Source organism: Meleagris gallopavo, chromosome Z, assembly GCF_905368555.1.
Source record: "Meleagris gallopavo chromosome Z, MGAL_WU_HG_1.1, whole genome shotgun sequence".
NCBI lineage: Eukaryota > Metazoa > Chordata > Aves > Galliformes > Phasianidae > Meleagris > Meleagris gallopavo.
This window is the reverse complement of record NC_139435.1, coordinates 52,273,351-52,297,708: the sequence shown is the minus strand read 5'-3', so window position 1 is coordinate 52,297,708 and position 24,358 is coordinate 52,273,351. Positions and strand designations below refer to the sequence as shown.

Here is a 24,358-nt window from a genome sequence, read left to right as displayed (position 1 = left end):
TCTGTTTTGCATTGTTAATTTTCAGTTTATTTTAAACAAAAATAGAAAAGTTTGCATCACTTGATGATCCAAGTATTAACATGAGCTTCCACAAAACACATTTGGCAGCTTAGCAAATATCATATGACTGCAGCGTCCACCATTTGAATTAAGATAGCAGTTTCCTTCTTCATGAAGAGTTTGTGCATCAGGATAGCATGCTGCTGGGTTCTGCATGGTGTTTGAGCACAGTGAGTTTGAGGCAAATGTCTTTAGTGCACAGCCACAGAGCAGAATGGCCCAAATCAAACGATTGTCTCCTTTGAGTTCCTTTTGACTGATGCCAGGCCCAGCAGGGACTGCTGGTTGGAGGGAATGTTGGCAGACTTGGGGATGAGGAGTATCACCTGCTGGTTGGTCTGACGCCATTCGTTGTATAACCTACAGTGATACCTAAATGATACCTGCCAAGAAAGGAGACAGGTGCATTCAGAATCACTTCATTCCTCTAAGCAACGTGAGGGGTTGGGGAACACATTCGAGTGGGACAGAAAGCCTACAAGCAGCCTCACTAGGTAGGGTAAAATTGGCAAAGATGAAACCAAATGGGTAGAGGGCTTGTTCCCCAAGCTTTCACAGCAGAGAAGAGCAGCTTGTGCCCTACGTTCAGCTGCTATGCAGTTCTCATTCCCTTCCATTGAAATGAAAAACCAGACATCCTGCCAGTCTATCCCAAGAGCTAGTAGCCATTTATAACTAGATGAATTTGCATTTGAGGTTGTTAATCTGATGATTTCTGTAGCTGGCTGGATGGAGAAGGCTTGCATGCAGACACTAACAGGGCCATATGTTCCACCTTGTAATGCTTTGTTGCTAAATGTATTGAATTCAGGATTGCATCGGTACCACGAGATGAGTGTGACTGACTTCCAGCATGCACTGTCTCTCAGAATTGGTGTCTCGGCCGGGGTTGTCTTTTGATTTTTTTTTTTTTTTTTTTTTTTACTGCTCTCAGGTAACCAATTTCAAACTAAGTGTGGCCCGCTAATAGTGGAAGGGAAATGACTGCTGTGACTATATACTAGATGGCTTAAAGTAGTCTACTGATTACTCTAGTGGCAGCCAAGTGCACAGGTTAGGTCTATGTGCAATGCTGTACTTACACAGCTATGTCAAACACCTGTTAGTTGGCTTGGGGCTTGTTGGGTGAGATGTGCCAAATAACAAGGATGACGTTCCCGAGCTGCAGGCAGGAAGGGACCCAAGCAGCAAGCACAGAGGTGCTATGCAATTTTCACACACAGCTTATCATTTGTCATTGATTTTTATGCACCTGTGCCACTTCAGTTGGTCACTGCCATTCAGAGGGCAGAGGGTGCTACACAGGTGCTGCATCTGTTCCCTGACATGTAGTGCTGGTGGTGTGGATGGCTACAGAGCACAGTGCTTCTGCACTAATCATCTACATGCCTATGAATATATCCTGCAAAACCCTTTTAGTTGCAAAAGAGTGCTTTTAGCTAAATAAATGATTTTCTATTCTGTAAAATCATACAGGGACCAAAAAAAAAAAAAAGAAAAAAAAAGTCTATTTTTTATTAGGTTCTTATCTCAAGAGAAACCAACAGATCGTTGCTTGCTGAGCAGTTGCCCAAGGACACCTCTTTCCTCTGATGAATTAATTCCCCACTTTTACATCTCCTCTGCTCCCCCTGAAAGTACAGCAGTCTGTCCGCACCTCATATAGGAACAGCCCATATGTAAGAATATGAGAAATCTCTTTTAAAAAGGCACTGTAGTCACTGTTGTATCAGCAGAAATAATGTGGTAGAGAGAGAGAGGAAACAATTTAAAAAAAACAAAAACAACAACAACAAAATAAAAAAACTCTGCAAAGATGAATGCTATGCAAAGTGCTGTGACCGCCCCAGATAAGTGAGTAGGAGTTCAGTCTGCGCTCTCCTGTTGCATGATATGTGATTCTTCAAGAAAGAGGAAGATTGTTACTCCTGGCTTTAATTGCTTGTCTGCTTACAGCATTTCACAGAATATCCTAGTTCAGTGGGCTCTTGCCTTGAAGTAGTTTCCCAGGGATGTCAGCTGCTCAGTTTCACTGAGAGCATCTAGACCAGTGCTCCTTGCCTTGCTGCTACTCAGACACTGCACCAATAATGCCTGTTCCCACACTGGGCACTGCAACACAGAGGTTCTTTGTCCACCTCCTCAATACTATAGGGAGGGGAAGCATTTGTCTTTCTAATTTGGGTTCATTTTGGCTACCCTTGGTGTTTAACCAGCAGTTACATTACACTGGAAGATACATGGCCGATCCTCTTGCTCCCAGTCCTCAACTTGGTCTCACAGAAAGGTCAGCCAGGTGCATGGAGAGGCAGAACGTGGCCCTGAATCCTTAAACAGAAATCAGTTTTTTTCCTGAAGATTTCATCTTGGGCAGACCAGGACTTTTCTTTCTTTGGGGTGTGTGTTGGGGGGCATAGATCAGTTGCAGTGATTAACTGAGGAAAGGTAAAAGCATTTTATGGAGGACTTTTAGGGAGGATCTCCCTTTCAGTGGAAGGGATCAGACAGCTGCTTGGGTGCTAAAAATAACCTCTCCCATTTTCTGTTTATTGGGATACTGTGGTGCTTAAATTACCTAAGTGCCAGCTTTTGCCTACAAGAGAATAAGCTGATTTATGGGAAGTAAAATTAAACATTAGTTTTCTTAATTTTCTCAGGACCTAGAGAAGCATTATATCACAGGTCATGTGTAATTTACCCAATAGCTCTCAACATGTTTCTAGCCATAACTAAGCAAGCAGAACAGGATTCTCCCATCTCCTCAGCACTAAGAACTGAAGGGAAATCTGCACATCTGGCACGTACCTAGGCAAACACGGGCTGGGACTTTCCTGCACTGCACCTCAGGCTGCTGAGCACACAGGTGGAGTGTGCCCTCTGCCAGTTGTAAGGTAGTTGCTGTAAATCTCTACCTTGCTTTCATAAATCTGCCTTCTGCCGAGGTGCATGAATACACCACCACTTGAGCTTGATGAGTTAATTTACAGACACACATAAATCTCAGAACTCTTCCAGCGCTAATGCTGAGAGGGAAATGAGGGCACCTTCAGTACTGCGGACAGCGCCTGAGCATCTTCCCCACCGCGTCCCGCTCCACCGCTCCACCACTCAGCTAACTCGGTGCTGAGCAAGGAGGTCCATGCACCCCACAAAGGCAGGAAGCCCCGCGCCCGCCCGATGGATGCAGTGCTTCACTGCCCATCCACTTCCTGCTGGGCTGTGCGATGGCTCTGATTCAACTATATCTTGCACAGCTCAGTGGGCATTAAAGATGTGCCTCGGTTAAACCAGCTGGAGCATGCCTTTATATCAAGATCACTCTTAGCATACTCTCCAAGCGCTAAGTAACTTTTAAAGGGTGCATACATTTCTCTGTAGGATTCTGAAAGGAGAAACATTATAAAGTGAATTAGAAGTTTTCATCCCTGTCAAAACAGTAGCAGTAGATGTTGCTAGCTTACATCTGAAATCTTAATGAGCAAGGTCAGATGTGTCCACGTCACAAGCAATTAAATGAAATTATATGCTTGAGGGATGCAATCCAGAGACTCAGATGGGCTTGAGCAGTGGGCCCAGGAGAACCTCATGAAATTCAACAAAGCCAAGTGTACAGTCTGCACCTGGGTCATGGCAATCCCCACTACCAGTAGAAGCTGGGAGATGAAAGGATTGAGCACAGCCCTGCCAAAAAGACTTGGTAGATAGCAACTGAATTTGAGCCAGCAATGTGCCCTCACAGCCCAGAAAGCCAACCTTATCCTGGGCTGCATCCAAAGCAGCATGGCCAACAAGGCAAGGGAGGAGATCCTGCTTCTCTGCTTTGTGCTGGTGAGGCTTCACCTGGGGTACTGCATCCAGATGTGGAGTCCTCAGTACAGGAGAGGCATGGACCTGTTGGAGCACACCCAGAGGAGGGCCACAAAAATGATCCAAGGGATGGAACACTTCTCCTATGAGAAGAGAGCTGAGGCTGTTCAGCCTGGAGAAGAAAAGGCTGCAAGGAGACGCGATGGCCTTTCAGTATCTAAAAGGAGGCTAAAAGAAAGAAGGGGACAGATACTGTAGCAGAGTCTGTGGTGACAGGACAAGGGGAAATTTAAAATCCATTCTGGAGAAGTCTTTGCGTGTAATGACTGCAACGAGATATCCTGGCAGAGAGGTAAATCATAACCAATCTCCAAAACCGCGGCTTGAGCAGCCACGCAGAGCCCTCAGGTCAGCGCGGCAGTTCCGCGGCCCCGAGCGGGCAGGAGCCGCGCTTGTGCCGCCGCGGGCGCCGGCGCTGTGTGGGCGGAGCCGGGAGTGAGGGCAGCCAACCCCCCGCCTGTATAAAAACTGCCCTCAGGGAGCGCCGCGACCCTGGAGGGCCGCGAACGGGACGTGCGAACGGGGCATGCTCGTCAGTTAGCCCGGACAGCTCGCACGGGGCAGGGCGGGAGGGACGGCAGGAGCCTCGTTTCTTCTTTCTCCACTCCTCCTTTAGGAACTCTACGGTGTTACCGCCTCTTTCATTATCGTGGTGGGGACTCGTCGCACAGCCGGGCTGAGGCAGCAACACAGACTGAGGGGACGCAGCCTCTCTGGGTTCATGGGTGCACCCAGGTGGACCACCCAAAATAATGACTGTGGAGAGCTCCATAATCTGGAGGTCTGATGGGTCCTGAGGGAGGAGAGGGCTGTCATGGCTGCAGCTGTGCCCTGTTCAAGGAGATGCTTGAGCAGATAGCTGGGCTGCCGCAAGAAATCAGCAGCCTGAGAGGCTCCCAGGAATCTCTGAGGGAGACAGATTGGAGCTGAGGGATGTTGTCACTGTTGGAGATTGCCAGGAAAAACCTCCAAGCTGTCCATTGGATCGTGCGAGGACTCCTCAGAGAAGGTCATGTTGCCAATACTACATCCAAAATCTTCTTGTGTCCCTCCATGGGTAAAACCGCACCTGCTGCTTACCTTAACTGCCTGTATACCAATGCATGCAGTGTGGGAAGTAAACAGGATGAGCTGGAGATCTGTGTGCAGTTGCAGAGCTGTGATCTCACTGCAGTCACAGGACTGTGGTGGGACAGCTCACATGACTGGAATGCTGTCATGGAGGGCTACAACCTTTTTTGGAAAGACAGGATTGAGAAGTGAAGGTAGAGAAGTTGCCCTTTATGTGAGAGACCAACTAGAATGTAATGAGCTCCATCTGGGAGGGCAGAAGAACGTGTGGAGACCTTGTGGGTGAGAATTAATGGGTGGGCTGGGATGGCTGACATCATTGTGGGGGTGTACTACAGGTCACCAGATCAGAAAGATGAAGTCCATGAGGCCTTCTACGTTGTAGCTGGAAGTAGCCTTACAATCCGATGTCCTGGTTCTCATGGGGGAATTTAATCATCTAGATATTTGTTAGGTAAGCAACATGGCCAGGCACGTGCAGTCCAGATGGTTCCTGCAATGCGTTGAAGATAATTTTCTGACACATGTGGTGGAGGAGCCAATGAGGCAGGGGGTTCTTCTGGATTTTGTTCTTTTCAACAGGGATGGGCTTGTTAAGGATGTGAAGGTTAAGGGCAGCATGGGATGTAGCAATCATGAGATGGTGGAGTTCAAGATCTTGTGTGGAAGAAGTAAGGCAAAAAGTAGGATTGCTACTCTGGACTACTCAGAGAGCCAACTTTGACCTTCTTCTGGACCTACTTGGAGGTATCTCATGGGCATCTCGTCTCTTGAAGGTAAAGGGGCCTGTGAGAGCTGGGCAACATTTAAACAGCATTTCTTCCAAGCTCAAGATTGGTGCAATCCTAAGAGTAGGAAATCAGGAGACCTGTGTGGATGAGCAATGAGCTCATGGATAAGATCAAAGGGTAGAAGAACGTTAATGGAATGTGGAGAAAGGGCCTGTCCTCTTGGGAAGAGTATAGGAGTGTTGTCAGAGCCTGTAGGGAAGTAACATGGAAAGCTAAAGCTCACCTGGAGCTGAAGCTGGCAAACGAGACCAAGGATAATAAGCGTTTTTTTTAAAGTATGTCAACAGTAAAAGGAAGACTAGGGATAATGTTGATCCCCTGCTGACTGAGGGAGGTGTCCTGTTAATGGGAGATGCTGAGAAGGTGGAAATGCTGAATGCTGTCTTCACTTCAAAGACTCCCCCTCAGGACTCCTGGACTTTGGAGGGAAGAGAGAGTCTGGAAAATTGAGAGCTTCCCTCTGGTTGAGGAGGAGATGGCCCAAGAGCATCTAGGTGGGATCAGTGTGCACAAATCCATGGGCCCTGATGAGATGTATCCACTTGTGCTGAAGGAGCTGGCAGAAGTGACTGCTGAACTGCTATCATCTTTGGCAGGTCTTGGAGAGCAGGAGAGGTGCCTGAAGACTGGAGGATAGCCAGTGTCACTCTGGTCTTCAAAAAGGGCAAGAAAGAGGATCTAGGGAAACTGCAGGCCATTCAGCCTCACCTCTGTCCCTGGAAAGGTGATGGGACAGCTTGTTCTGGATGCAATCTCAAGCAATTGGAAGCGAAAAAGGTCATGAGGAATAGTCAGCCTGGATTCACCAAGGGAAAATTGTGGCTCAACCAATCTGGTAGCTTTCTGTGATGGTATCACCATGCTGCAGCACCTGCTTTGAATTCCTCCTCACTGCTTCCTCTCTCCCTTCACTATCCTGCCCAGAGTTTGGGATTTGAGAAGTACAGACCGTCTGCATCTTTCTGAATTTCCAAAGAACTTAATAGACATGGAATGAAGAGATCTCTGAATGTAAACGATGTTTTATGCCATGCTTCACCCACTCTACAGCACTCTAGAGTGGTAGAGGTGTAATTAATTTCTTGCTCTACTCTTTCCCCCATGCCCATACTCACTAAGGTCCAAAAGAGGTAAATGGTGAAGAGTACAACAGTGAGTGCAATGAGGCCAACAGCTTCCAGCCTACTGCTGAAGTGCAGGTGGTTCACAGCTCCCCGCAGGCACAGCCAGCCAGAGACAGTTGCCAGTGGAGTGATGAACAGGAAACACACCATGTCCCCGAAGAGAGTCCGCTTCTCATGCTGGGGACCTGGGTTCCTCAGCCACTGCAGGCAAAGCACAGACAAAGCAAGTGTCAGCCAGCAGAGCACGTCTTCTGCAACTCCAGAGCAGTAACTCTTGTTACTGCTTTCTGTCCTATTTTAAGGTGTGTGTATGTGTGTATGTGTGTAAAGCTGCCACTAACACTAGCAAAGCCACTTTTAACTTGCCTTCAGATATCTGCATGCAAGCAGAGGTGAATGCACACAAGGTTACTTTTATTAAGAGGATATTAATCTTGCAAAACAGAGTGCCTGAAAGTCAATGCCTGAAGTGAAGGCTGATTGAACAGCTATCAGTCCTGCATGCCCCTGTTGCTTTAAACAGGATTTCAGATAGCAGAGGTTAAGGAAGTTTAGCCTGGAACAGAGCACTGAGGCCTTCTAATTTAAAAACCTCATAATTCAAGTCAGTATTCAAACAGGATGACTACTGAGCTATGCAGCCTCTGCCACTGTAAGATGCAGGTCGCTCTCTGTGACTGCTGCAGCATCCTTGTTTTCCTTTTCCTTTCTTTTTTTTTTTTCAGATATGCACAGTACTACCAAAGATAGGAAACATTTCTGCTGTGGTGCCACCCAAAAGCCCCAGCCAGCAAAGGGCTATACACCAGTCCTCGGCCTTGCACTGCACTCTGGTTGGCAGTGCTCTCATCCTTTGCTCTCAGTGCAGCAGGAACCATGGCCACTGTAGCAATCATGCTCACCCAGGTATCCCAACCTGCTGTTTTCAACTTCACCTTTTCCCACTTTGCCCACTACAGGAAAATAAATGCAGCATGTATCTCTTCAGCTGAATATGGAGTAAAACAGCAGCACAGAAGTGAGTGCGTTCAGGAGCAGGTGGCTGCACACCAGACTCATTTTTTTCAGCATAACTCAGGAATTCAGAGGAACATAAAAATATACTTTTAAACAAATTTGTGGCAGGCTTTCAAGTCACTTACTTTAAAATAACAGGATCAAAGAATCACAGAATGGCTTGGGTTGGAAGGGCCCTTAAAGACTACACAGCCCCAACCCCATGCCCTTGGCAGGGCTGCCCCCCACCAGCTGATGCTGCCCAGGGTCCCATCCAACCTGGCCTTGAGCACCTCTAGGGATGGGGCACCATAGCTTCTCTAGGCAGCTGTGTCAGGGCCTCACTGCCCTCTGAGAAAAGGATTTACTCCTAACATCTCATCTGAAGTTCCCCTCTTTTAGTTTAAAACCATTCCACCTCATCCTATCTCTATCAGACCATATAAAAATTGTTTCCTGTCCTGCTTGTAAACATCTTTCAAGTACTGGAAGGTTGTAATGAGATCTCCCTGGAGTTTTCTCCAGGCAGAACAAGCTCAGCTCCTGCAGCCTTTTTTCAAAGGATTGGTGCTCTACCCCTCTGGTATTCTTCATGGCCCTCCTCTGGACACACTCCAGCAGCTCCACAGTTTTTTGTTATGGGGGCCCAAGGCCTGGATGCAGTACTGCAGATGGAGCCTCACAAGGGCAGAATAGATGGGGACAATCCCCTCCCTCTCCCTGCTGCTACCCCTCTTCTGTGCAGCCCAGAATACTGTTGGCCTTCTGGACTACAAGCAGACACTGCTGGCTCATGTCCAGTTTTTCGTCTACCAGAAACCTCAGATACTTCTCCACGAGGCTACTCTCAAATAGTTCTCCCAGTCTGTACACATATCTAAGATTGCCCTGATTCAGGTGCAGCACTTTGCTCTAGGCCTTGTTGAACTTCACTGGGTTCCTGTGAGCCCATTTTTTGAGCCTGTCATGTCCCTTTGTATGTTTACCCTTCCTGCTATTGTGTCAACTCCACCTTCAGCAAACTTGCTGAGGGGACACTTGATCCCACTATCTCGGTTGTTGATAAAAACGTTGAAGAGCACAAAATCTTAAGTATGAAGAGCTTCATAACTACTCCGTATATCCACTAGCAACTTCAGATGCAAGGCAAGGCACTCTTCCAAGAGGACTGTGCAGTAGCGTTCCTTCCTTTCCAAGCAGTGACAGAGATTTGACATTAATGAATGCACCCCACAACTGCAGCAGGGCAGGCAGAGGGCAGGAGCAACACACCCAGCTCACCCCCACGGTGTGTGTAGGGAGAAGGGTTAGGTCCACTTATGAGCAGTTTATGGAGTTTGAACACCATAAAGCCATGTGTGAAAAACTTGCAAACACTTTCCTTGGAGTCTTGTTCCGTGTGTTAAAGGATGCATGCATAACAATCTCAGGGTATATTCTAGACATTCTAGACATGACTGATTGCAACTTCAACTTCTCCTTGTTCAATTTCCACGAATCCCTGTAATGAGAAACTGACAGGAAAATGAAAGGAACTCAACACGCCTGCCAGCAGGGATTCTGCTTTTACAAGCAGCTGTCAGAAGGGTTTGTGACATGCATTTGTTTAAGAGGTAACATGGCAGAAAAATGCTTAGCACCTGCTCTGCATCTCTGCTCTGCATCTCAGTCTCCACAGGCAGCAGCTGCGCACAAGTTTTCCAGCATCTGCATACCCCAGTGCCACAGAGGACAGAGGCATGGCTGCTCCCCAAGCATGCTCAGCATGGTTACATACAGCCAGTAGAACCCAGGCGGTATAGCTGAGTGAGAAACGCCATGCATCTATGGAAAGGAGAAAGGCAGGAATGTGTCCATGTGGCAAGTGTGCAATGCACCCTCAGTATGTTTGTGGATGACAACAAGTTGGGAAGAACTGTCAATCTGCATGAGGATAGAAAGGGCCCACAGAGGAATCTGGAAAGGCTGGATCAATAGGTTGAGGCCAACTGCATGAATCTATGAGCTTTAACAAGACCAAGTGTCCTGCACTTCAGTCACAACAAACTCATGCAACACTACAGCCAGCAGAACATGGGCCAGCAGAATGCTCAGATGGCCAAGAAGGCCAATGGCATCAGGCATGTCACCTGTGTAGAATACAGGGATGGTGTCCAGACTTGCAGAGAGTGGATTAGGAAAACCAAGGTGCAGATGGAACTGAACTTGGAGAGGGATGTTAAGAGCAACAAGAAGGGATTCTATAGGTAAAATGGTCAGAAGAGGCACACAGAGAGTGTACCGCCTTTGGTAAATGAGAAAAGAGAACCGGCCACAACAGATACGGAGAAGGCTGAGGTATGAAATGAGTTTTTTGCCTCAGTCTTCACTGGCAGACAGGATTCTCATATTTCTCATATCCCTGAAGCTCTCATCCCTGAGCTTCTAGGGGGAACTGGAGGGTTAAATCCCTCTCCTGCTGTAATGGCAGAGCAAGTCTGAGACTGCCTCATAAGAGTGAACGTATACAAGCCTATGAGGCCAGATGACATGCACCCCAGGGTCCTAAGTGAGCTGGCTGATATGGTTGCTGAGCCGCTCTCCATCATATGTGAAAAGTTGTGGCTGTCAGGTGAGGTCTCTGGGGACCGGAAAAATGTCACTCCCATTTACAAGAAGTGGAAGAAGGAGGACCTGTGGAATTACAGACCAGTGAGCCTCACCTCTTTGTCTGGAAAGATCATGGAACAGATCCTCTTAGAAGACATGTTAAGGCACATTAGGGATGAGTGGCCTCTTCATCCAGGTAGCAGCAATAGGACAAAAAGTGATGTCCTCATGTTGCACCAGGGGAAATTCAGGTTGGATATTAGGAAAAAATTGAACTCAGAAAGAGCGGTGAGGCAGTGGCACAGGCTGCCCAGGGAGGTGGTGGAGTCACTGGCCCTGGAGGTGTTCAAGGTGTGGCACTGAGGGATGTGTTTAGTGGGCACTTTGGGGATAGATGGGCTGCTGGTTGGACTTCGTGATCATTGTGGTCTTTCCAGCCTTAATGATTCTATCATTCTATAATTTTTCCAAAGCACACATCTTTCTCATAGTTTTGGAAATAGGAATACAAACAAGATCTTAGAGTCTATTCCAACCTTAATGATTCTATGATTATATGATTCACACACATTAGGGCAGATGCTGTTTCCTCCATCCCATTGTGACTTTCACAATGTACAATACAGTGCACCTGAATAGAGACAGCATTTGGTGATCTGCAGATTAACTTGATTGAAAGGTTGAGCATGCTTCATATCCAATGGCTCCCAGCACCATTTCTGTCTGTCTGACCCATGTGAACAAAGAACGAAAACTAAGTAACTGAGATACAAGAAGAGGCCAGGACAGATGAGTAAATAACAGTTATTTAAAGTCATTAGGTAATAAATTAAAAGCTCAAATTCTTATAGTCCATTTTTAAAAGCTGAAGTAATTTCACTATTTCTAAAATGGAAGTCCAAAGTTCTCAGGGGAACCTGCTTCTGCAGGGAGCTGGACCAGGTGATCTCCAGAGGTCATTTCCCATCCCTGTGGTTAGTGATTCCGTGAACAGTAATTTCAATAGCTGCACAGATTCCAGTCACAGCATGCATTTTAATCTGAAGTAGCGCACACGAATTTTCAAATATGCTCCTGTTTAGATTCTAGATTTCAGTTTTTTGTTTTGAAAATGTGCACTGTCAAGTTACTTTATAGCTAAAAAGCCAAGTCAGCAAATCCTTCGGTGAAAGTGAAACCCACGCAATAGCTCCAGCAAAGTGCTGAGCTGATTAACGGCTCTGGCAGCAGAGTTGGGGCTGCCATGCTGGCAAAGAACAAGGTGCAAGGCCAGATGCAACTGTCAGACCTGCACTATGGCACTCTGAAACCCTTCCTCTTAAAATGTGTCAATGCACTCGATTACATCCGCCATAAATTAAGACTTCTAACAATAATTTCAATTTTTGAAAAAAATGGTCACAACTGAAGCTAAACACTGGCCCAGCTGGCAATCAGTGCCATCACCAAGTGCCATCTTGAAGTGAACATCCACTACTGTTCCAGATATGCAGGCAGAGAGCCAGAGCAAGAAGGCGCAGCGGTGGCAGCAATGGTGCATGGCAACATCCCTGGGCAGACGCCTCTTGCTAAGAAACATGCTGAAGACTGCAGGACTGGGAGAACTTCCTGATCTGGTTTCCTGCAGTCGAGGAAGGATTCTGCTTTGGCTGGAACAGAGAAGGAGCACAGAGGGGACTGAGAGTCTTTGTCATAAGAGCAGACTTCAGAGGTTCTCTCAATTACCCCAGCAAAATCATGTCTATAGGTGCATCTCAGGGGTGGCCAGAAAAACAGGAGAACTGATGGGGGATGTCAGCAAAAGAGAAGGGCTACTTAAGCTAATGGACAATGTTGGCATAAGAACAAATGGCTAATAATTGGTCATAAATACATCTAGGCTAAGAAACTGAAAAAACTTCCCAGCTTTCAGATGTTCTAGCTCTGGAACAGCCTCCTAGGAATCTGCAGATCATGAAGGAAACTGTTTATCTTTTGAAAAGAATATCAGAGATACTGCATTTGTCAGAAGGAAACACTGCTAGCACATTCAAAGTACCTTCATCTCACACACACTGTGCACACACAGGATGTGCTGCAGTTACATGACCAGGCAATGTGAATTTGAATGACTGCTCATCCCAGAAAGACAAAACATAGCTCCTGACCCTCATCAGAGCATCTCCTTGCTTCTTTCAGCTAAATGCCAACTCCAGCTCTTCAGAACTTGATGTGGATTTGCAGCAATCCCTGGAAGGCTTTTGGCCTGTAAGCCAATTACTGGCTTCCCAAACTTCACTTAGGCTTAAAACTGCGCACAAAGCCAGATCTACCCCAAAACACTTTTAATACACATGTACTAAGATGTGGCAGAAGCTTTCCATCTGAAGAAGGAATTAACAAGAAGAAACTGAGGGCACATTTGAGAGGCTCTTATTGACCCAACTACAATGAGCTGAATCAGCAAATTTTCTCAAAGCACCTCCAGGAGTCAGAGGTATTTTACCAAGGTCCCGGTTCTAGGAGAACTCACTTCATCTGTCTGACTCCAATTGAATGACACACAAAAACTAAAGTATTTGCTTTAGTGTTTTCTGTGTCAGATTCTAAGGCCACTCACAGTTTCTATTGGCAGGCCCTTTTTTTGTTCAATATATTCTGCTTGGAAAATTGATTTTACATAAATACTGCTTGAGTTATATCAGCAGCAAGGGAGATTCTGCAGAATATGATGAAAATCCTCCACCCTGCCTTTTAGTTAAAGATATTTATAGTGTTATCATATCTGAGGCTGGGGGAGAAGACAGGAAGGAATTGTTTCCCTTTGAGCCAAAAAATAGCTTCTTACAGATCAAACATGCTAGTTCATTCCATTCTTTTCATGCTGATGGCTTTACAGTGAATCTCAGTGAAAGCAGCCTACATGCAAGCAGAACTAAGAGCAATTATTGTCATCTCTAGTGTCACTCTGGCGGTGCCCAATGGGAGGGTTTTCTCTTGAGCTTTAAGTCAAGAATGGCCAATACTGCCTGGTTTTCCAAGAGCACTTCTCTTGGATGAAGGATATTCAGACTGGATATTAGGAAAAATTATTCTCTGAAAGAGCGGAGCTGCAGTAGCACAGGCTGCCCAGGGAAGTGGTGCAATCACCATCCCTGGAGGTGTCCAAGAACAGTATGGATGTTGCACTGAGGGACGTGGTCAGTGGGCACGGTGGAGCTGGAATGATGGTTGGATTTGAAGATCTTGGAGATCTCTTCCAACCTTAATGATTCTATGATATTTCTAAATACCAAGATGACCAGTTATGTACAAGAAATATACAGTAATTTAATTTAAATAGGTAGGTAGTTCTGTTCAAATACTTTTTAATTCAAAAATTTTTGTTTTAAGCTTTTTTTTCTACAGGATGTTTTGAAGCAGAGCTTACCAGTCTGTAACTTAAAATGTCTCCCAGATTGGTACCTGCATTTGTTTCCATTTGGATTTTTTTGGAATTATTGGTTCGCTCAAAACTTTTTAGGTAAATGTTTTAGCAAGGAAAACAAACATTTCTCAACTGAAAAAAAAGAATTTCTATTTCAGGTATTTTTCCTTCTTAGGTCAACTACCAATTACTGGTGCAACGCTGCTGTCTTCAGTGGGCTGCTCTTGGAGGAGCCATGGTGATAGCCAGTGTAAATGCTCCTTCAATCCTAGAGACAGTTTCCAGCTATGTGACAGCTGAAAACTAAAGATTTGAGCTCTGTAGTTTGCTATGCCAACATTATGGCCTGTTTATACCTGTGTCAGCACTTAACTCTCCTTTTAACTAAAGTTTTAGGGAATATATTCATTGCTGATATATGAACAAGCCAAAGATACTTTTCTGAAATAACATAACAATCTCATTTGCACGTTTTCATACACGAAGAGAATAAGAGGTTTATTATAAGGGTGGTATAGGATACAATTTAAATTATTGTGTTTTGAAAAAACAAACCTAAACATAAGCAACAGTGCAGACAGAAACCAACCCTGGGCTAGAAGCAAGCATGAAGCAGAGTACTGCAGGCTGTAGCTATCACACCATAGCAGATTCTGCCACTTGGACCTTTCAACCTGACAGCTGGAAAGCAGGAGTGTGATACATAGTGCTTCACCAAGCTGTGATAATACAAGTGGCTGGCAGATGTGGTGTTCATTTTCTGGATTATACAACATTAATATCTAAAAACAGGCTTAGTAATTTTGTGATAGCAAAAACAAACAACAGGGCATGCTAAGCTCACAAAATCAATGACGTTTCTTGGAGGTCCAATTAAACAATATTGAATCTTGTAACATTACTGCTGTTCAGTTTTCCTATTACCGACTTCTAATTCACTTATATTTCACATGATACTTCTAACAAGTAAAAGATTCCAAGATGTGTCAAGAAAAAAGATTCTGTGATACTGGAGAGGAGCAGTATTTCATTTTATCTGTGTGTTTGTAAAGCCACCATTCCATTTTTGTGTGAATGTCCTCCCAATTAGGCAAAAAAACAAAAGCAATCAAGAAAATCAATCAACAAAAATTATGGTTTTAGATCTTAATCCAAAGTGAAGCAGATTCACTATTTGCAACACATACTGTAGCACACTGCAAATACCACGATCCAGTCAATAAAAGTTTGATAGCCCTCCCAGAAGTCAGTACATTGAAACTTTCCATCTTAGCTATTTTCTCAGTAGAAGCAGCAGCCTTTGACTGGCTCCTGCAGGCAGCATTTGCTACCTGCAGGTAGGAAACGCTGCCTGCAGGAGAGAGATGATGACCTGGTGGCCCAGAACTGTATTACAGAATTATTAATGTTGGAAAAAACCTCTAACAAGTTCAAATCCAACCACCAACCCATCCCACCATGCCCACTATCCCTCAGTGCCACATCCACACGGTTTTTTAACACCTCCAGTGATGGTGAGCACCACTTCCCTGAGAAGCCTGTGCCAGTGCATCACCACTCTGAGTAGAATTTTTTCCTAACATCCAACCTGAACCTCCTCTGGTGTAACTTAAGGCCATTCCTTCTCATCCTATCACTGTTACTTGGAAGAAAAGGCTGACTCCAACCTTGCCACAACCTCCTTTCAGGGAGTTGCAAAGAACAGCATGGTCTCCCCTAAGCCTCCTTTTCTTCAGAGAGTCAAGAACCACTGCAAAGCTTTTCTGCAAAGAACACTAACTACTTTGTTTATTTTACAGGACTATGAGCAGTTTGTTTTGATCTCTGGACTCTCCCACTAGAAATGAATACAGTAGGGCATTCTAAGGGCCGGAAGGCAGTCTTGAACAGGTCATGTTTTCAAAACTCTATGTTTCACAAGGTTAATTGCTATTTCTTTTTGCAATGCTTTAACTCAAACACACTTCTACCAGAAGATTGCACAGCTGCTTCAAATTCTGCCCACGTGTCTTAGACCTTAAGGGTGCATTTAAGCAGCTGAGAACAAGTAGAAACAAAAGCATCTCCCCCACTTTGCCCTTCCTATTTGGTATTTTTAGGGTCAATAAGGGAGGCAGGACATATATCTATGTATGTAAGCCAGTCTGATAGAGAGGCCCCTGTGACAGCCTTGAGATCTTCAAGCGCTCTCTTCTCCAAAGTGCTGTCCCTTTACTCATTTGTTTAAGGCTGTAATTTGCTTGCTCTTTTTCCAACTATTTATATTAGTAGATCATGGGCACTTTCCCTGTTGCCGGTGCTTCATCAGTACTCTGTTCCCATTTTTAAAGCATGCTACAGCAATTCCAAGTGCACCCCCTATTCCCCGCAGAAGCAGGCAAAAGAGCTCAACCTGTTTTGTACAACCATGCTGCACCGAAAGCTGGGGCTCCTCTGTGCTCCGAGATTTATAGAAGATTTCATAGAATCATAGAATATCCTGTCTGGAAGAGACCATAAGGATCATTGAGCCCAACTCCTAGTGGTGACTACACCAAGTCACCATTTTACTTCTGATTTGGAGAGCAATTCCTCTATCAACAGCATGCAACAAATCAATTGCTAATGATTTGTTTCACTGAGCAGAAGAAAAGTAAAGAAAAAAGAAATACAACAGATAAAAAAAGTATGATTCAAAGCCTTACACAAAAAATAAACTCATGTTTCAGTGCAAAGATCCTGGAAGTTTTAAATCAGAATGCATGCTTTACTTAACTCTTCCTCTCTTTCTTTTCTAGTATGACCTCTAGAGACAGAAATAGATGGGTGAAAAACTGTAGTTAATTTCTACTCAATATTGCAATGTTTATTCTGATTTTATTCTTTCTCCTAGTCATGCTGTTTTACTTATGGGTTTTATGTTGTTAATGAATTGCTTTTTGTTTGCTTGTTTGCTTGCAAAAATAAGAAGAAGAAGAAAGAATGAACCAATAGATACCAAATCCTGATTGGTTTAAAACATGTAAATAACTTATAAGCAATACTAGCTTGTCTTAGAAGTTCTTATGCCACACTGATGGTGCATCTGGTTGTTTTCTAACATTTTGTTGGTCTTCAGTACATTGTAGTGCCATGTTTTGGATATATTTCTGGAGGAAGGTCATGGGAAGCAATACAGTTGCAATGTAGAAATCAAAGCGAAGATGATACCTAATACTCACATAAAGTTTATCAAACCTTTGTGCTTAAACACAGCAAAAACATCCATGTGACTATTGTCACACACTTCCAGGTCACAAGAACCATAAACTGGCTTTAGTGAAAGAAGAATCCTACTTAAACGTGAAAGATCCAAAAAACTCACTTGCAGTTTGATTCCATGATATTTGTTTTTGTCTGTCACAAGCAATGTCAGGTCTACCTGTACCAACCCCACTATCAGACTCACCTTTTCTCCACCAATTAGAGTTTCTGCTGCTTCAGCCTAGAGGTTCTGGGTTAGTTGTGACAAGGCTCCCTCTGGCAATAGGGGACAAACACAGCAGCTTTTTTTTCCCTTTGAGATGAGGCACCCTTAGGCACATGCCATGCATCATACCTCTATGTCCAAATGTACTGTAAAAGCACTTTTTCTATCACATTCCAACTCTTACTTTATTGTAACTACATACCAAGCTATCTCCAGTGCAGCTGCTGTGAACAAGTTCATGAGTAGCTGTGAAATGAAAGTCCAAGGCAGAGAAGCATCAGCCCATCCACTGAGCCAAAATCCCTGCAGAAGCAGGGACATGTGAAGGGAGCGCGACAGCTCCTGGTTAGCTGTCAACCCCTATCACTCTACATCTGCTGCACTCTAACCACTTGTACAACTGACCCTGTGAAGTGCCTAGCAGCAAGCGGTTCTCAACAGTGACTGTAAAATCACACAGGGCAGCACTTCTGACACAAAGGAGACCAAAGGTATGGAGACAAAGAAGAATGTAAAGAAGAGCAATGCTTTCTGCCGAACAAGCTTTGATAAATACCCGTGGAGATGAAATGCTTGCACACCCCCAGTGCGTACTTCTTTTACTTGGTGAAGAACAACACACTGAGCACTTCTTCCAGTGCAAAAGGCAAAAATGAGAGTGTGGTAAACAGGTATCAAAACCAACATCAAACTTGTTTTCCTCCTGCATTACTCTGTATGTCCCAGCATCAGAGAAAAACACAGGACCACAGCCTTCATAGTTACCATCCAGAACCATGGCATGATGCCTGGAGGTAGAAAAGGTGGAGAGCAACTCGCACTCCTTGAAGACTGAATACATATTGTCCCAATCACATAGTTAAGAAACACAATTCTTCTAAGGAAAAGAATCTGGGCTAAGATAATGTACATCAAGAATGTCCAAAACTTCACAAACACAATGCTGGGAGGATTGACTTTCCTGACTCTACTTCAGCATATTGTACATTCACAGAGAAGTGTATCTCAACCAAACAGAAGCCTGCAGTGCATAACAGCTAAAGGAAAGTCTCCTATGAGAAATACATACCTTGGAACTCAGTAGACCAGATAGAAACTTAGGATGGAGAAAAGATACAACAAATGAAAGATGAAACAAAGGTCAAAATCAAATTTCTTTTGCCATAACTTACAACAAAAAATCCAGAAAAAAAGAATGCTGCTGCTCATAATGTAAGCCGGGAGGAGAAAGCAAAGGTGAGATTCCTGCATTTTTGCATCCTGTGCAAATTAGTGCAGGAGGTAGGACACAGCTGTAGAGACATTCCCTTAATCTGAGCTAAAGGTCTCCTATTCAAGGGCATGGGCACACATCCTTAGCATGAACGTAAGCAATTGCTAAAAAGAAGGCAAAAAGCCAACTCACAATAAATTTTCATGGAGTAGTTGCTCTCATTTAATAATATACTAATGACAAACTGACACCATGGTCGAGGGAGAAACTGAATGGGTCCACTAAACTGCTCTGACCAAATAACTAAGTGCAGCATGAAATGTTCTGCTGCTTCCATAATAACTGCACAGGGGAGGAAGGAAGACAGCTGAACAGGCAGCCATGCCACTTTCTGCTCACTTCATTTCAAGCCCACTACTGATGCAGCATCTCCTGGGTGCTAACAACATGAAAGGTTGTTGGGTATGACATTTCTGGGTAGAGGAAGTAAGTAAGTCAATTTGTTTCCTTTGAGATCTTCAGATCTTCTTCACACACTTATGGCTATGCCCCATTAGAAGCAGCAATCAAGCTAGTCAGGGGAATTTTTTTCTTTTTTTGTCCCTTTTAAGAAAGTGAATGATATTTCTTTCAATAGGCAGAAGCAACTCCTTTTTTTTTTTTTTTTTTTTTTTTCCCTTAAGAAAAATCTCTAAGAGAAAAGATTAATATGATGATTGATTGCTTCAAGCATTTTCATCCTGGTTGTTACTGACCAATGAATGGGATATAGTCTCTGCATGAGACAGGACCTGATGAGGAATTACTGGATATGCTTGCCTTGGCTACACTCTATAAATGATCTTATGAGTACATCAGTCCCTCCTGACATCCCATAAACTCATCATTCATCTCCACTAAGAGGACCATTTACCACTTTCATTATCTAGTTCCAAGGAACCTTTGGAGAACTAATTATTCTACTAAATGAAGAGAACTTTGACTCTGGTTGTGCCTCACACTGTCAGCTTTGCCAGCACTTCATGAGTGAGAAACAGCTTGGAGAGTTGATGATACTTGTGATACTTGCCTTATTTGTCATCCCATCATCCAAACATACACACACAGCTCTTATCCACACATAATAGAATTAGAAGAGCAGGTGGTCACTCTGCCTTGCCATTAGTCCAAGATTTAGAGCAGGTTTTTGTGAAAGTTTGCCCTGATCCATCTGATAATCATCTCTCCATGCCCTGTTACTTTAGATAACGCAGGGAGGCAGATAAGATGGTGCTGAAGGGCATAGGTAGTGAGAGGATCTGGAAATCTGAACCTGGTTTAGCTGCAGTGTGCAACTAAATGTTGGGAACTTTTCAGATTGGCTGTAATTATTTGCCTGGGGAGGTTTGGAAAATACAAAGCACTGTGTGAAATAGATTAATGCAAACTTTGAGTGCAAACTTAAATCACAGTAATAGAAATCAAGAAGTCTGGCTGACATCTTCCTGCTTAGGTTTGTCTTCTTGCAAACAGCCCATCTCAGTCACTTTTTGTCTTTGATGCTCTCAGCTTTGAAAGAATAAGTTTGATTCTCTTCTAAATCAGAACACACTCCTTCTATAAGACTGCAAAGGAATGTAAGAGAATTAGTTGCTGCTTTATTACAAGCCTTTCTGCAGCTGCCAATAACTGCATTAAAATACTGTGGGGTAGATGTGGTGGCTGAGAATCAAGAAAAGATTGGGTAGTAAAGAAAAAAACTTCAGTGAGCAACGTGTGCCGTATTTCAGAAATGTCCCTGCACCTACTTCCCACTTCTACCCAGTTGAGGAAAAAATGGCAGCTTTTAAGTTGTTACTTTATGTATGATATATATCATATCATATATCATAATAATACAATTGATTTTTAGCACAAAGAGGCTTGCTTCTTTGCTTCTCTGAGATAAGTTATGCTCTATTTGTACAAAGGAAGGCTCAGGAGCAGCCACTGTAAGGGAACAGCTTGATGAAGACAGACTCTAAAATCAATCTGCTTAGCACCCTCTCAGGACTGCTCATCTTTCTTTTTAGAAGAACAGTTCAGGATGGCAACATCCTTGCACCAAAACCACACCAACAAGGAAGCAAAAAGAGTTAAAGCCTAGCTCAGGGCATCTGGCTGAAAGAAGAGCTCCCACATCTCTGTTTTTGTGGATCCTAAGGAATAACAAAGATCTCAGATTTAGACATAAGTGTGAACACCTCACTTCACCCAACCTGGAGCAGCTTTGGTGGTCTCCAATGAGAACTGCTCACTGCCCATGCTCTGACCCAAATCCCACCTGTCAGTGTTGTCCCGTGTCTTTCTACTTGTGAAAAAGGGCAAAACAGAACATCCTCTCCCTCATTTTCAACAGCGTAACTACTACCTATTCTGCTATAGTTTGTGGTAATAAGGTAAGCAAGAACTTTGCCCTCAGCACAAACTTTAGCATGCAAGTACTTGTGTCACCATCGCTATGGTCAGATACTTCACATCATTTCTGAAAATAGTTATTATTTGTAATTCACTTTTAATTTCAGTGTAAATCATATTTCTTTTTCCTCCAAAAGAAAACAGAGAAAGAAGAAAGACATAACATGGTAGAGATAATGTCTTGGGCTTTTTTTCCCCTCTTTTCCTGAATCTGGCAAGCTTCATTAAAACATCTATTGTTCACCGAAACTGACTTTAATTGATAAGGGAAGAACAATTACCAATTCGCGGTCTGGTCTGGTACCCAGACAAGAGGAGGCCAAAAGGTCATTCCAGAATGGCTGAAAATGACAGACACTGCACAAAAACAATTACTTCTTGTGAGCTCAATACAGAAGCCAGGTTCCTAGGCTCCTTGATTTGTATTGTCTTTCTCAGAAGCAAGGAAAAAATAGTTCTTGACACATTAAATATTCTGAATATAACTAGTAGAAACTACCACATATTTATGACACACCTCTCACCATCACCACCCTGGCTGCTGTACTATGCACTCCTCACACACTGCTCCCCAAACCTTCACTTATGTTTATAGCAAAGCAAAACTATCGGTCAGGCTCTGTTGCTCCTGCCCTTTCCTTCAGCTCCTGCCCTCACCCTGCAGAGCTCAGGCTTCCAGCTTGCTCTTGCTTCAGCAGAGCATCTCTGTGATGCCCACATAAAGCAGACACGATGTGCTCATTAGGGCTGAGCTCAGGAGGATGTGACCCTCATACTGACCTCTACCAGCGGCCTGGGTTTGCGCTCCACTGCAAACCTGAAGTGGCAGAGCTCGCAGAAGTTAGTGTTGGACGAGGACAGCCAGTGCTCCAGGCAGCTGCGGTGGATGGTCCCCAGCGTCCCCATACACTCGCAAGGAGAAAGCAGGTCTTCCTGACTGCTGCCTTCGTGGCAGATCCTGCACATCGGGCGGTCACTGAAGGGACTGCTGTGGGAGAAGAGACACACTGCTGGTCAGCACACAGCCCTGCCGCCGGGGACACCACCAATTCACAACGCAGGGTGCATGCTTTGCTCTGTGGTCGGTGCAGCAGGCTGCCAGGCTACAGCCACAGGCATGTGCATATGCTTACTTACAGTGTCTGTTCTGTGGGTGTTAAAAAGGGGAGAAGACAAACATACAGCACTGGCAGGTGAGAGGGTAATGAGGGAACAGCTTCGTCTGCTGTGAGGGCACTGTCACTCACCGTTCCTCGGGACAATCCCCCACCTGCTGCCCAAGAGTAGATAAGAGCAGCCTGGGAAGGGAATGCCGTGTCCAGCACTTTCCTCCCATGGCCAATTCTCCAGCATTCTCTCTCAGCATCCTAGAGAAGCTGTGGGTGCCCTATCCCTGGAAGCATTCAGGGCCAAGCTGAATGGGATCCTGGACAGCCTCGTCTCGTGGGTGGCAGCCCTGCCGATTGGATGGGCTTAAGGGTCTCTTTCAGCTAAAGCCATTCTGTGATTCTATGACTCTATGTGCAGAGGGCGCTCCTCCTTCCAGAGAAAGCCTGGAGACTCCGAACTTAACCAACTTTATTACGGAAGAGTCTCTCTTCAGGGGGCACAGCGGCTTCCCCACGCTCGGGCTCGCTCCACCGCAGCTGCTGGCGGGGCTCCTCGCGGCAGCGGGGCGAAGAGGACAGCGGGGTGCAGCGAAGCGGGGCGGAGCGCGCAGCTCTGCGCCCGCCCGCTTCCCACGGGGACGTGCAGAGCCACCGGGTTTGAAAAAGTTATTGCAAATAAAGGGGGAACAGCCCTTTCGGGCCTCCGGGCCACTCACGCGACAGCAGTGAGCAACCCCACAGCGGCAAGACGAAGGGTCGCGTCCCGCCGAAGCCCAGGTCAACCCCCGTCCGACGCATCTTTCCAGCTCCGCGCCGCGCAGCCGTGATCCCGCTTCCCGCCCGCACCCCGCCGCTCGCTCCCCGCGTTTCCTACCTCTGCGTGGCGAGGGTCCGCACCACGGAGGAGAGCAGCTGCCCGTCCCTGGCTGCCACCTGCATGACATACCGCGGCCGCCCACTGCCCGGGCCAGCCGGGCCGCCGCGGGGCGGGCTCTTAACGGCGCGGCGCGGCGGGGAGCGGTGGGGCGGCGGGCGGCGGGCTGCCGCGGCCATTCGTCATAGCGGAGGGCGGCCGCCGCGCCGGGCGCACATCTGCGGAGGGAGCGGGGGGCGGCGGTCACACCACGTCTCCGCCCGCCGCTCCCCGCCGCGCCGACCCCCGGCTCCGCCGAACCGCAGCCGGCAGTGAGCGTGATCTCGGCTTTGCCTTTACCTTTGTGCTCAGAGGGCTGAGCCCTTCTCCCTCTTCTCCCCACACGAGCGCTGCAAGGAGCGCACAACCCTTGCCGTGCGTGCCCTGCACCTGGAGGCTGTCCCGGCCGCGCGCGGGGAGCCGTGCGAGGAGGGGAAGCTGTGCGAAGAGGCGAAGCGGCCGCCCAACCCCGCCAGGACCCCGCCTGGCCGCCCGGAGCGAGGCACCACTGCCCGCAACCGGCGCTGTCACGCGGAGCCGCCGAAACAGCGTGCGGGAGTGATCCTTGCCACGCGGTGCGGTGGAAATCACGGCCTGCCTCGGTCCTTCTCCTCTCTGCTCCTTTCCCTATCGCTTAGAGTGTATTTTATGCGATGTCCGGGTGGCAGCTGGGAAGCAAGTGATGACTGTTCGGTCAGCACAGAGGTTGGGAAGTGAAACTCTCGGTGCCTTCGTGTGTCGCTGCTCGCAGGTGTACAGCGAGGAGGCTGCGTGCTTGCACGTGTGGGTGTACTGACTGCCTGCGTGGGGGGTAGGCTCCGAGCACGGCTTCGGGACGCGTGCCACTGAGCCAGACTGCCGTGGATTACCGCTGTGACAGTCACGCTGCAACTGGGCACGTTCCTGTCTGTGCTGCCTCTGGTCCTCCAGGAAAACGTTCAGACTCAGGCACCGCTCCTATTTGCACCGCACCGCAGTGGGAAGCAACACCTTCAAAGACTAAAAGCTCGTTCACTCTTTAAACGAAGGTGTTTCCTTTAAGAGAAATCCTGTAATGTGGGCAAATGGCACCGCTCCCTGTAGCCTCCTGAACGGGAGGCTATGACGGGAAGTCTGTGATGCGCGAGGATGTGGCAGGGACGCTAGATGCAACTCGCAGGATGAACTTTTCCCATGGGGACTTGGGTTCTTAGAAAGGCATCTAAAATAGGAAAGCATCCGTCAACGTGCACATTGCATGGGATTCCTGTTGGTATTTTCAGACTGTGTACAACCTAGAGGGAAGGCTGCAGGCTGATGAGCCAGCTTACAGTGAATGTAGCATTCAGAGAATAG

General features: G+C 46.1%; 1 protein-coding gene across 1 annotated transcript; it reads right to left on the bottom strand.

The window, feature by feature from the left end:
• MARCHF3 (membrane associated ring-CH-type finger 3) lies at positions 1-23,675 on the bottom strand. The gene is made up of 4 exons (XM_085213595.1): positions 22,985-23,675; positions 21,782-21,989; positions 6,905-7,114; positions 1-443 (listed from the first exon to the last, which is right to left on the bottom strand). The coding sequence occupies exons 1-4, from the start codon at positions 23,161-23,163 to the stop codon at positions 285-287; spliced, it is 756 nt and encodes a 251-aa protein (XP_085069721.1). The 5' UTR covers positions 23,164-23,675; the 3' UTR covers positions 1-284.
• Between the last annotated feature and the right edge of the window lie 683 nt (positions 23,676-24,358).